Raw genomic sequence first — 13,588 nt, 5'->3', positions numbered from 1 at the left:
ATGTGGACATGGCCGGTCTTGAACTATCCTCACGTCCCTGACGACATCAACATTAACTCCCAAACATGGACCTCCCTCGCATGTGCGCAAAAACACAGACTGGCACAACCTTCTGTTAGTATGACTGATATAAATTCATAAGCTTCTCCCGACACCCTAGGGACCTTAGGTTATGCCTTGTATAGTGATTGAGGCTGCAACTACGCAGTGACTCTCACTGCCCGCGGGGCTTAACCAAATCACTGTAATGATGATCTAAATCAAATCTGATGGAAATCCAAATAATGTTTAACAAAAAATCCTGAACTGGAGTGATCTGCACCCCTTCAGGTAGTACATTAGAATGCAGGGAAGAATGTGCTGTGGAATGCCTTTCCACTGGGCGTGGGAGTTGCTTTTTAAATGGGAGAACTCATTGTAATTATTGGCAGTGACATCAAAAATCAGAGGTCAGTCTAAACACCTGTGTACAGACTATAATGGATAACAGACTGGCCTTAGACTACGTCTCAGCTATCTGAAATAAGACTTCCTGGTCCCTCCCCACCCCACTCCAGCACCCCGGAGGGCACAGGTTAACACCACATGTTGGCCTCATCCTGCTGTTTTGTTTTTTCTTTTTGCGGTACGCGGGCCTCTCACTGTTGTGGCCACTCCCGTTGCGGAGCACAGGCTCCGGACGCGCAGGCTCAGCGGCCATGGCTCACGGGCCCAGCCGCTCCGCAGCATGTGGGATCTTCCCGGACTGGGGCACGAATCCGTGTCCCCTGCATCGGCAGGCGGACTCTCAACCACTGCGCCACCAGGGAAGCCCCACCCTGCTGTTTTGACTCCTGGTGAGAGCAGCCTTAAATAAATGTTGTATGAGACAAACTAAATAGACTGGGTCCCTGCCTCGGCCAGGTTAATCAGAGTAGCCAATGGAGTTGCACATTCATGTGAAAATTTGCTAGAAGCCAAGAGAGTGTAATATCAAGGAGTGAGACTGTTGGGAGAGACAGTCCTCCATGGGTCTCTTGTACTTCCACACATCTTGCTGGGTATGTGGAGAATGCAGGGCCTTGACTGCACTTTACCTGGGCCATTTCCCAAAGTTGTGTTTGCACCACGCAGCCTTGAGAGATGAGGTAACATCTCTCTCCAGGGCAAAAAGTACGCTTGCTTTTTGTAAATTCCCCAAGCTTGTTGCTCCTTAGCTGCAAGGCAACGCACAGTGTGTGCAGTCATCCATCTGAGCCCATAGCATCACCCCGTGGGACTTCGGAGCCATGAGAAACTGAATCCAATATGCCGATGTTCATCCTGCTTCCTTTGCTACGAGTAATAAGTTTTTTGACTCTGACCCAGGAGTCTCACATCTTCCGCCAGCACTCATGAAATAGTAACAAGCTAATTCATTAACTTCCAAGTAGGGTAACCCTGATAGCTTGTTAGCCTGCTTGCTTTTTAGTCAAGGAGTTCCATTTCTAACAACCTCTACACTTTCTCCTCAGTGATACTGAGAAAACATGGTATCACGTCTTGGCCAAACAAATTAACCATTTTCAAACTGTATAAAAATTTTCCTCCGAGCTGGAGACCTTTTAAGCTTTTTTAACGAAATCTGACTCCTGCACCTTAGTCCTACAAAATAAAGCCTTTAAGAAAATACATCCTCACAGGATGACCCCAGACCTGCTTCCTGGGACCCTTGTTATCATCCGTGGGCACACAGGTTGTTCTGGCTCCCGAGAATGTGGTACTCAGATAGGAATGTTCCCCTCCGTGGAGGTCTAAATCCTGCAGATTAGGAACTCAGGCCTTAGGAAATCCTGTACTAAGAATTTCCAATTCTCCTGGGTCAGTTCAAAGCACCTTTAAAAGCTACCATTTGAGAGCCAGGTGAGACGCTGCAGCATAACCTGCAAGACATGAAGACTGCTTCCTCAGATCCTAAGGAATCCCACTCTCACACACACCGAAGCAAAAAGATTTCTCTCACGGAGACTGCACCTGGGCAGAGGCAACCACCAGAAACCTGTTTCCCCTCCAGCGCGGCCCCGCCCCTCCGCCTGTGAATCCCGCCCTCTCCGTGCCTCCAGACCAATGAGAAGGCGCGCCCCTCCCTCCCAGTTGCCATGGTGCCTGCCCAGTCCCTCCCATCACTCACCAGATGTGCGGCGGCTGGTCCAGACGGTGGAAGCGGGTGGCAAAGGACATCAGCGTCACCAGGGCCAGCAGAGCCCACCGGCCGGGCGCCTCGAAGCGCCGCGAGCTCGGAGCAGGCCGTTTGGGGCTCCGCGTTGTAGCTTCGGTGGCCACGTCCGGGCCCACGGCCCTAGCAGCCTGGGACCCACAGCGGCCCCTCCGGGGACGCAGCTCAGACCCTGCCAGGCCTCCGCCTACGGCCGGCGGCATCCTTCCCCTCCTCAGGATGGCCCTCCGGCCCGCAAGCACGCTGGGTCTTGCGAGCCGCCCCGCCAATAAGTCACCAAGCGGCGGCTCGGGGTGCCCTGGGAAATGTAGTTCCCTGCGCCGGCAGCCGGGGGCCCTGGGAAATGTAGTTCCCTACCCCGGACTCTGGGCTGGAAGGGGAGCGCGGTCGCCGCCCGGGCCGCTAGGAGACGGCTAGTGGCGCAGAGCATGACGTCCGGGCGGGCCGGGGAGAAAGCGGGCTCAAAGAACTGCAATTCCCAGCAGCGCCAGGACTGGGGGCGTGGCGGCAGGGCGGGGCAAGCTAGAAGAGACCTTAAAGCTCATTCTAGTCCAAGCCCTAGCTTTACCGAGACGAAAACGTAAGTTCTGACGTGTCGGGGTCTCACTGGGCCTGAATCGTCGACGACTCGGAGAGTCGCAGGCGCGAAGTTTCCTGGCCTGGAAGAGGGGTCGCCCAGAGTGCGAGATGCAAGTGGGGAAGGTCTGTGTCATGCATCCGGGGAGAGAGGCTCTACTTAGAAACAGGGAGAAATCTTGGGGGGCGGGGTCAAAGGTGAGCCGCTCGGCCCCGCACACAGCTCCTACGGCGACTCCCAGCATGCAATGCGCCGCGCTGGCACCGCTCTGCACCTGCGCGATACTCGCTGTGGCCTGTGATCCCGAGAGGATTGGGCGCGAGGTGCAAGGTTCTCGTGGAGAGTACCCGGCTTGGTTTGGTGGCTGTACCCTTGCTCTTCATCTGTCTGTCCACCCACCCCTAACCCCACTCGACCTGCTAGGGCTTCCAAGCGTCGTCCCTCGTCTCCCTGATCCGCACAGCCCTGCCGGTCGGCCCGGCAGCTCTTAACAGTTAAATGGCCTTTCAGGGTTGTTTGCATTTTGAGAGAGCGCCAGGGGCGAGGGGAAACTGTGGCACTTACAGTCATCATAATCACTTGGGGACCTTATTACCAGTTTTAATTTGTATTTCCCAAGACTAACCCCAGAACCACTGTTATCAATCTCTATTAAAGATTTGGAACAGCTATTGTAGCTCAAAGGAAGGTGGCAGGCCCATCAGGTGGGATATAACATCACTTTTTTTTTTTTTTTTTTTTTCTGTACGCGGGCCTCTCACTGTTGTGGCCTCTCCCGTTGCGGAGCAACAGGCTCTGGATGCGCAGGCCCAGCGGCCATGGCTCACGGGCCCAGCCGCTCCGCGGCATGTGGGATCTTCCCGGACCGGGGCACGAACCCGTGTCCCCTGCATCGGCAGGCGGACTCTCAACCACTGCGCCACCGGGGAAGCCCTATAGTATCACTTTAACAGTGTATAGCCCTCCCACTCCCAAATAGGAGTTTAGGAGTCTTTCTCGAAAATCATGTGTAAGAGGTGGTTTTAAAATAAAATCTGCTAGAGTGGTGAGAATCCATATTTGAATTAAAAACAATTCCTCCAGGAGTGGTGATGAAACGGATATTTTACTTGGGCTTAAAATTTAGCCCTACAAATGCAAAAAGGAACATGGGATGGTTTATGAAGTTATCATTGGTAAGAGAAAGATCAGAGACCGCCCTCCATTACATCTCCTGATGGCCCATAAGTAAGAAACCTGAGGGCAGGGCATTTACAGTGATTCTGTGGTCACCCTTAGTCTAGGTCAAAGGTGTAACATTTAGTAATTAGGTAAGGCATTTCTTTAAGGATTCTAAGCTGATGTCTGCAGCTCTCTAGTGGTTCCATTCTGTTTCAGTGTAGCTGCCTCTTGGCCCCAGGGGCCCCTCCAGCCTAACCAAGTAAGGAAAGGGATGCACCCTGGAACAGGGTACATCCAGTTGTAGCCTACGAACTCTTCTCCCTCCAAGAATGCCTGCTGCCTATCACTTGACCTTTGTGCCAGAACTATCTTCACTTTCCCCACGAAAGTTGCCTTCAGAATAGACTGGAACTCCCAGGGTCAGGCACTAACTTGGGAGGGACTGGGTTCCCACTTGTGCCCTTGCCCACGTAGAAGATGGAGTAGAAGATGGAGTTGGTAGTTCAGGGATGATGAAAGCAAGGTCAGGTAGCAGCTTGGTGAGCTGGGGCATACAGAAGGGAGAGCAAACTTGGGTGAAATGTCTGTAGTCAGAGGGATGGTAGACAAGGGTGATCTAAGAAATTCTATTGAGTTCTCCCTCATCCAAAAGGCTACATATGTGTCTGCCAGAAGATTCATGAGTGCTAATTACTGGTAACTCTGTTCTGGGTTCTGCTTTGAAATGCTGGTGACCAAGAAGCACCAGAGAAATTAACTTTGAGTCCCCTAAACTTTAGAGGAGAGGTCACACACCCTGCTGCCTTCAGGGGCCTCAGAGTAACAAAAATGAGAGAAGTGGACCAGGTGGGGGCCATAGCAGATCTGAGAGGGCATGCCCTCTCTAAAAGGGGCCATTAATTGGCTCTGATCAATTTTGCTCCTCAGGAAACTGAGTTCATTATCTCCAGATTTTTTTTTTTAATAAAAAACGGACAACAGGATTTGTATATGAAACAATGTGACTTTTAATGTTAGCAATGAATTGAAACATTTTTAAATACAGTATAGACCAAACAGAACACTGTGGGCTGCCAGCTTATGACCTCAGCTTTGGAGTCAGTGGGCATATTCCCCAGCTATTTTTTTTTATAGATTTTTTTTGACGTGTACCATTTTTAAAGTCTTTATTGAATTTATTACAATATTGCTTCTGGGTTTTTTTTAATGTTTTTTGGTTTTTTGGCTGCAAGGCATGTGGGATCTTAGCTTCCTGACCAGGGATCAAACCCACACCCCCTGCATTGGAAGGCAAAGTCTTAACCTCTGGACCGCCAGGAAAGTTCCCCCCTCTGAGTCTGGCCTGAGTTTTCCAGATGCTATTTTTATGAGATCAGCTGAGAGTCTGGAGGACTGGCGGGTGGAATGTTGAAAGAGATGGGCACCAAAGTGCAGAAAACTAGATTTCCTGGTCTTTCTGCCACTGTTGGAAGGAAATAAGCTATCATTTTAGGGCAACCCTTCATTTTACAGATGAGGGAGCTGAAGACTAGAGAAGGTAGGGATTTGTCCCCAGTCATGCGGGGCTAGGTCCTGCACTGGGACCAGACTCCCAGTATGCCAGCTCCTAGCCCACTGCACCACATGAACTACTGCTTCAAAACCAGGCCTAGCTGTCTGCCCAGGACACCAGACCTGGCTCCACCAGGAGCATAAAAAGCTTTCCCCAGATTAGAAAGAGATGCCCTTTCTGACCAGAGTCAAAGTTCTCCTGATGCCTGTTTAGACCAGCTTCCCCATTGGCTCATGGGATCCACCCCTTTAGGGTTCCTCCCCCTGCCCCGCAGTTCTGTGGGAGGGGACATTCCCTGAGAGGCCAAGGGTCACCACATCATCATGGCTGAGTCTAGGAAGGTAAGGAGGGCACCTGCAGTCTGGCTGCCCCTTTGGGGGCCCCCTGGACATCAGGAATGCATGACAGCACAGTTTGGAGCTGAGGGACCCCACATGACTCCCCAGGCTTCTAACCCAGAGAGCTCTGAGTCTGGCCTGACTTTTCCAGACGCAGGCCTGAGGGAGGAGGCCTAGCAGGCTGGGAAGAAACAGTGCTGGCTTGGAGACCCCTGGCTGGGAGCTGTTGCCTCCCCTCCAGTGGGCTCCTGGGGCTGAGAACCCACCAAGCATGGGTTAACATGCGTCCTCGTCTTCTCTCCTCAGCCCATCCTCTATTCCTACTTCCGAAGCTCCTGCTCATGGAGAGTTCGAATCGGTAAGAGCTGTACCTCCACCGAGAGCTGGAGTGGGGTGGTATGGGGTGGAGGGAGGCCTGGGTGAAAAGCCTCTGTCAGACAGGGCACCAGCCACAGCATCCCCAGTCTCCTGGAGCCCTCAGCCTCGAATGGCACCTCCACCTCGGAAGTCCAACTAGAGGAAGTGGGGAGGGGTGTTTTTCCTCTTGGGCCTGCCACCTCTCCCACTCTGCTCTCCAAAGCCCCTTAGCGACCATGCTTCAGGCAGGCTCACAGAATCCAGAGACCCTTGGTAACTGGCAGGGAACAGCTGGCCTTCCTCAGTTCTTATCTTATTTGATCTGGCAAATTAAACAGAGCTGGCCAGTGTGGACCCCAGAGGCTTCGGGAAGGAGAAACTGGGCCCTCTGGTTTAGTCCTGGTTCGACCCTTCTGTCCCTCAGCTTAAGTCAGCCCTCGACCAAGGTCATAGTCGTAGCAGCTCGTACAGAAAGAGAATGGTGCTGAGTGTTTTTGTGTACATGACTCCATTTAAACCTCAACGACCCTGGGAGGGAGGTATTATTATCATCACCATTGTACAGGTGGGAAAACTGGGGCACGGGGAGGTTAAGTAACTTGCCCAAGATCATGTAGCTAGTAAGAGGCAGGCCTGGAATCTGAACCAGCTAGCCTAGCTCCAGCTAGTCCATGCTCTTTACTACGCTATGCTGCCTGTCAGATGGGGAAACAGGCACAGAGGCTGACGTTACTTGTCCAGGGCCACACAGCTAGCAAGTGAATGTGATGACATTTAAACCCAGGTAGCCTGCTGCCAGGAGCCTGTTCCTGACTCGGAAGCCATCCTCATGACCCTCCCCCTCCCACAGTCACTTGGTATTTGCTAGAATCAGTAGGCAAGAGCACTGGGGTGCCCGAGGACACATTTCTCCAAGAAGACGGCCTCCCTGGGCCCAGAGCCTCTGCCCTGACGGGGCCAGACCAGCAGCGCGGGCACTGTCTCTGCAGGGCCACCACGCATTGGCCTCCTGCCTGGCCCCGACCACTTCCACTCTCCAGGGTGGAGCTGACCGGCGCTGAGAAGGAGCCCCGCGTCTCCTGGGCTGTCTGCAGGCTGTGACACGTCTTGCGCTCCTCCCCTCGCTCATTTGCCTGATACCGGCCATCGCCATATTTTAAGGCACAAGTGTGCACACTTACACACACAGTCTCCTCCACTAGGGTCGACCGAGTGTTTTGCCCTCACCATGCTGGGAGGAAAAGATCAAAGGAGATGGAGAGGAAATCCAGCCACTGGGAGTCAGCAGATGTGCTGAGGTCACCAGAGAGCCCTAATGCCTTGGGATCTGTAGTCAACAGCCCTGAGAACGGATAGAATGGATTAGAAAGGGGTTCTCCTCTAAACAGAACAAGAGTGTCCTCTGCCTGTGTGGGCCCTGCGTAGTCACTGAGCACCTTCCCTTGGCCCTCAGATGACCTTTATGGAGGAATGATTGCATGTCTCCAACAAATAAGCCCTGCTTGCCACTGGGTAAGGCCCTGCCAGGGGCAGAGATGAAGGGGACATTTCCCTGCTGTCCTCCAGGAGCCCTCAGCGGGCCAGGGCACACACCCTCATAGCACCACCTAGAGGCATGAGAGGTCCGCTGGGGATACAGAGAGTCCAGGGGCAAGAGAGGCAGAGCATCATGGCCCTGGGGTAGGGGAGCGGGTGGTGATCCAGGAAGTTGGGAAGAAGGCGACAGGGCTACCCAGCAGTGTGGAGAAAGAAGCCTCCTTCCCGCTCGTCACCCTGGGAAGTGTGGTCAGAGGCTGTCACTGACTTGTCTGCTGTCTCTCCTAGCTCTGGCCTTGAAAAACATGGACTATGAGACGATAACCATCAACCTCACAAAGGATGGGGGGCAGCAGGTAAGGAGGCTGCCCCCAGGCCACAATGTAGGAGTCAGAGGCCTTGGAGAGGGGCCCGGCAGGGGGTGCAGACTTCTGCAGGCAAGAGATGAGCATGCGCCCTGTGGTCCCCATGGCCAGAGGAGGCTGCTGGCCCTGCCCTGTGGGACAGGGCGGCCAGCTGTGCAGCAAGAGGAGCCATGGGAAGGGCCCAGGTTCCAGGCTCCGCACCACAGCCTGGCCTCTCCATGTCTGGCTCCAGAAGTGTGGGTGGTGAGCGGGTCCTCGCCCCATGCCAGGCCCTCTGGATGTGCCTTGGTGACCACATATAAGGTGCAGGGACAAGCACATAGCCTGGCCACTGGGATGAAACCTGTATCTCAGCAGCCACTGGGGTTCAGGATACTTCACAGATCCCCCAGGTGTCACCCTGGGCCTAGGAGCCAGGGCCTTTCCCAGGGGAGGGAGGTACAGGTGGGCAGTAGGCGAGGGGCTTCCTGCTTGCCAGACTCTGCTTTAGCCAGCTCAGGCCAGGCTGCCCAGTCCACCAGGGCCTTGTCTCCACAGTTCTCTGAAGAATTCCAGGCCCTGAATCCCATGAAGCAGGTGCCAGCCCTGAAGATTGATGGAATCACCATTGGCCAGTCAGTGAGTGGCGGCTTTGGGAGGCCCCTCATGAGCGTGGTGCCCTGAGCAAGAGGACCTCGTAGCTCTTCCTTGCCTGTGTCTGCCCAGGGCACCCAGCTCTCAGCAGGGATGAGCGGGGGAGGGAGGAAGGTTGCTTGCTTGCTTTGGGAGATGAAGGGAGACTCAAGCATATGGGGGACTAAGTTCTGTAGGACAAGGGTCCAAAATGATCTCATCCTCCTGGGGAGCCTCTTGGCTTCACAGGGCTCAAGGGGAGGATGGTAAGAAGGGTAAGAAGGGGGGTGGTGACGATGGTGGTGTTGGAAGTGGGGGAGGAAGAGGAGTTTACAGTCCCCCCATGGTCCCTGCCTCACGGCTCGCCTCCGGACAGCTGGCCATCATTGAGTACCTGGAGGAGACCCGGCCCACGCCGCGACTCCTGCCTCAGGACCCAAAGAAGAGGGCCCACGTGCGCATGATTTCCCACCTCCTGGCCAGCGGCATCCAGCCCCTGCAGGTGCGGCTCCCGTGCACTTTCTCCCTCACACGCCTCTCACCCTCGCATCCCCACACGCATGCACTCTCCCCTCCGCATGCACGCGCACCCTGGCCAGCCCACCGTGAGGTGCCTTGCGGGGTGGCAGGAGGACAGAGGGGATTCTCAGGGGCTTGGCCCTGTCCCCTGTGGCAGAGGGAGGAGGGAGGCCAGAAAGCATCCACTCCCTGGGACGCCAGCCGCCTTCTGGGAAGCCCCAGGTTTCCAAGGACACGTCCAGAGTTGCCAAGGTGGGGAAAGGGCCAGGTGGCAGGGAGAGGCTGAGCAGCGCATGCCCCCGCCTCCCACCTTTAACCAGAGCAGCCTTCCTTTCACCTGTTCTGTGTCATAGATTGGGATTCTCCTAAGATTTTTTTGGTAAGTTTTCACTGGTAAAACAAAAAAGTATTAAAACAATTCATCTGTTTAAAAAAAAAAATTCATCTGTGCTAATCCCTGACTTTGCAAGTAAGGAAATAGCCCCAGAAAGGTGGAGTGACTGCAGAGTCACTCTAAGTGTGACAGACCCCCTGACTGTGTATCTGTGGCCCCCCCGCCCCATGTCACTTTTTTTTTTTAACAGGAAGTTGAAGCAGACAGACATCCAAATCTCCTGAAAGCCAATCCTATGTGCCTCCCCCATGCTGCCCTCCCCAACCCTGTGTCACACTCCCTCTCCTCACAAGGGACCATGTCAGGGAGAAGCATTGGATGCAATGGAGAGAGGCCTTGGGTTGTGCCTCCACCCTTACACATCTCTGCCAGAGGGATAGGGGCCACGAGGGCAGCCAGAGAAAGTGGCCTCTGGGATCGTCACCTCCCTTCCACCTCAGGCCCCACAGGGTGGGAGCTCACAGGGTCCAGGGTAGGACAGGTGTACAGCCAGGGACACACGGGAACCAAGCTCACCTGAGGGGACTTGGCTGAGTGCGCGGCTCAGCCTGGCTCCCAAAGCTCATCCCAGATTTTTCTTGGGCTACACAGAACCTGTCTGTCCTGAAGCAAGTGGGACCGGAGAACCAGCTGACCTGGGCCCAGCAGGCCATCAGTTCTGGCTTTAACGGTGAGTCCTTGCCCCTGTGAGCTGCCCCTGGTGACCTCTTAGAGAAATGGCCCTCACACCGGGGGCCCTGGCATCTGGCAGCGTCCCGGGCTCTTTGGCCTTGGCAGTGGCATGGATGAGGGTGGGGGGGCAGGGCCGAGGAGGCAGTGGGCTGGGCAGAATCCAACCTGGCCTCAACCCCTGGCACTTCTGGGAACCTCATGCCTGAGGCCTTTTGGAGATGGATGGCCCAACTTCTGCTCCATTGCCCACTCCAGGCAGGAAGCCAGGGCCAGCAAAGTGTCAGCACATCGGTGTGAGAACTGCTGCCTTGGCCAGTGGCAGGCCTTGTCCCCTCAGAGGAGGGAATGGTAGCTGAACTTGCAGAGCGCAGGGAGGCATCATCTTATCCCCATGTGCCCATCACCTCTCTCCAGATCTGACTGCCGTGTTCCCTCTAGCACACGCTCCAGCCTGCCACTCAGATAGCTGCCATGTCATAGCTATGCACCAAGGCCCAGAAAGGCTGCTCTCCCCTTAGAGTATTCATGTTGCTTCCCTCCAGCTCTGGAGCAGATCCTGCAGAGCACAGCGGGGAAGTACTGTGTGGGAGATGAGGTAAGCTCTCCCCAGGCCCATGGGGGTGGCCTCCTCCCTCAGGCCTACCTCAGGCTGCCACTGTCTTCCACTTAGACTCAGCTACCTCCCTCCAGCCCAGGGCAGGCACAGCTCAGAGAGCTTCCTGAGGAGGCAGCTGTAGCAAGGGTGGGGAGTCAGCAACCCAAGGTCGTCCTCTCTGCGTTAAGCAGAAGTTAGCTCACGGGGAGCTTCTCAGCCCCTTCCTGGTCAGCTGCCTCAAGAGGAAGTGAGTTTCTCATTGCTGGAGGTATTCAAGTTGAAGACCTCATCTCTGAGATGAGGAGGTGGTCCAGCCATCAGATGAGGGATCAGACTAGGTGATGTCTCCATTCCCTTCCAATGCTAGGATTCTAGGATTCAGGTGCCCTTGACTCCTACAGGCTAAGGCCCTGGCTCTATGGTAATTCTGGTTCCAGAGTCCCCCACCTGCACCCAGAGGCTTTCCCTCCCTGCTGGGAGCCCCCACTACGTGCCTGTGGTGGCAATTTTGAACAAGCACAGTAACATCCACTAAGGCAATCGAGCCTTCTCTGGCTACCCACAGTTGGTTGTCAGTGCAACTGCACTGTAGCCTGGGAGAAGCGCTTCAGCTGCAGGGACAGACCCAGCCAGCCCGGGGAGATGAGGAGGGGGTGGGGCAGTGGGGGTGGGGTAGAAGAGCCAGAAGCAGAGGGGAATGCCAGGGGCCAGCACCCCAGTGCTGTCACTGGTGGGAGTCTGGGGTGCGCACCCTGATGCAAGCCCGCCCGACCCTCTTTGCAGGTGTCCATGGCTGATCTGTGCTTAGCGCCTCAGGTGGCAAATGCTGACAGGTAAGAGACAGCCCTGCCACCCTCCCTCTTCCTCCTGGCTCCTCCCCTCAAAATGCCCAGCTGCCTCCTACAGTCAGGCCCTGACTTCATCGACTGAGGTAGCATCTCACGCAGACTCTCCCCCACTGCCCCCAGCAGCCACTGTGGCCGTAAGAGACAGGCAGAAGCCGGTGTAACACCCTTCCCATGCCCACTGCAGCCCAGGTGATACCGCATAGCCCCCACTCCTAAGAGGAGGCGTGTCACCTGGTGGACGCCCCTGCAAGAGTCCACTCCAAGAGCCTGCTCTCCCCAGACGTGGTGTTTCTGTGCCTGGCAGTGAGCTCTGCCTCTGCTTTGCTCCATCAGCCCTTCAGGAGGGCACGGATGAGAACCTCTCTGTGGAAGGCATCGTGCTGGGCACTGTTAGGGGTATGGAAATGTGTGACACATTCCCTGCGCCTGAGAAGCTTATGACATGGGTGGGGAGATGATCTGTATATAAATGCCCAGCACTGGCCTTACACATAGTAGGTTGTATAGATAGCCATGGCCTGGAATAGGAGCAGTAGGAAACTGAGATGCCAGACAATACTGCACAAGACTGTCCCTCCCCAGAGAGCTACCTGTGAACAAGGACCCCCAACCTGGCAGGGCTGCCTTCCTAGGCCTTCCCTGGCCAGCCCCAGGGACCTCATCCAGCCCCGCCTCTGTGCTTCCCCCATCGCCTGCAGGGCAGTCTCCCTGGGCCCCTGCAGACCTTGGCTCAGGGGGATGTTTCTCTGCCACAGGTTCAAGGTGGATCTCACTCCCTACCCTACCATCAGCCGTATCAACAAGTCACTGCTGGCCTTGGAGGCCTTCCAAGTGTCTCACCCCTGCCGGCAGCCAGATACACCCCCTGAGCTGAGGGCCTAGCTCTCAAACCGCGCCCCACTTGTGCAGGGGCCGGGAGCGGGTGCGGGAGCAGAAGCTGCATGGGCTGAAGAGGCCTGGAAGCCAGCGAGCCTTAACTGGAGAGGTGGAAGACCTGAACTCCTAGCCCTTGAACTTGAACTCTAGGCCCTGGATTTGTCTTCCCACTGAAACTCCTTCTGCCTCAGCCCCTTCATCTGTCACATGCGGGCAGAATGGGGTGGGAGAATGCCGGGAGGCGGGTAGGCAGGAAGTCTTCATGACTGTGTCGCGGGCAGTCATGAAGATGAAGTGAACGTAGACTGAAACGTATGCCGAGTTTACCAGAGAGCCATGAGGAAGTCTGAGCGCCTCTTCCCGTCCCCTCGACTGTACCTGACTCCAAAGAATGCCCACACTGAAATCTGGTAATTAAACTAAAGCCCAGGCCCCCGGGTTGTTCACTTAAAGCTGAGCTGGGTTGCAGAAGGTGAACACTCTTCCTAGCTGGAATCCCTCTGTGTCTGGACCAGGAGAGAAAGCCAGCCAGCCACTTGCCCACTCTGTGGTTGGCCTGGCCCCTGGGACCTAAGGGCAAGGAAGAGAAATAAGCCCAAAAGCCTGCCTGAGAAAATCAGACAAGATCCAGAAGAGAACAGGTATACGAAGCAGGAAAGAAAGCCTCCTGCGACCAGCTGAGTGCCCAGGCCTGGGAGTAGTCCCGTTGCTCACTTCCATGGCAGCGCTGAGGAGACGCTGGCCCGCTCAGCCCAGTCCCTCATCTTCAGGGGCAGCGTTCTCTGGAGCAGCCTCAGGATTAGGTGCTTAGGATACATCCACGTGTGAGCGGTGCTGGGAGCTGGAGGCAGGCTCCTCCGTGGGCAGTATGAACAGCTACTGACCAAGCTAGCAGGAGGCCAGCCGGCTAACGGCTTACCTTGGGCTGCCCTGGAGGGAGCAGGTCCCCATGCCTGGCAGTGCTCAGCCAGAACCAGGATCACCTCGGGCAG

At 55.5% G+C, this 13,588-nt stretch overlaps 2 protein-coding genes across 8 annotated transcripts in view; one reads left to right on the top strand and one right to left on the bottom strand.

The window, feature by feature from the left end:
- The window catches only part of POMT2 (protein O-mannosyltransferase 2), a 53,546-nt gene extending 51,082 nt beyond the window's left edge, over positions 1-2,464 (bottom strand). For all 4 annotated transcript variants that reach the window (XR_009536723.1, XR_009536709.1, XR_009536705.1 and 1 more), the window contains exon 1: positions 2,150-2,464. Coding sequence is in view for 1 of the 4 variants with exons in the window: in XM_060128837.1 (XP_059984820.1) it covers positions 2,150-2,397 (248 nt within the window). In the remaining 3 variants the exon portion in view is untranslated. The remainder of the gene's footprint in view (positions 1-2,149) is intronic.
- Positions 2,465-2,517: 53 nt separating this feature from the next.
- On the top strand, positions 2,518-13,067 carry GSTZ1 (glutathione S-transferase zeta 1). 4 transcript variants are annotated; one of them, XM_060129060.1, is made up of 9 exons: positions 2,527-2,896; positions 6,129-6,180; positions 8,004-8,071; positions 8,618-8,698; positions 9,069-9,194; positions 10,197-10,275; positions 10,820-10,872; positions 11,656-11,705; positions 12,476-13,067. In XM_060129060.1, the coding sequence occupies exons 1-9, from the start codon at positions 2,882-2,884 to the stop codon at positions 12,600-12,602; spliced, it is 651 nt and encodes a 216-aa protein (XP_059985043.1). In that variant the 5' UTR covers positions 2,527-2,881; the 3' UTR covers positions 12,603-13,067. The 4 variants fall into 4 exon arrangements, with proteins under 4 accessions (XP_059985212.1, XP_059985043.1, XP_059985083.1 ...); XM_060129100.1 differs by having other exon boundaries at positions 2,530-2,774; XM_060129163.1 differs by lacking the exon at positions 2,527-2,896 and adding an exon at positions 3,396-3,475.
- The last annotated feature ends 521 nt before the right edge of the window (positions 13,068-13,588 follow it).

The sequence above is a fragment of the Lagenorhynchus albirostris genome, chromosome 1, assembly GCF_949774975.1.
Source record: "Lagenorhynchus albirostris chromosome 1, mLagAlb1.1, whole genome shotgun sequence".
NCBI classification, from domain to species: Eukaryota; Metazoa; Chordata; class Mammalia; order Artiodactyla; family Delphinidae; genus Lagenorhynchus; species Lagenorhynchus albirostris.
This window is presented reverse-complemented; position numbering and strand designations above follow the sequence as displayed.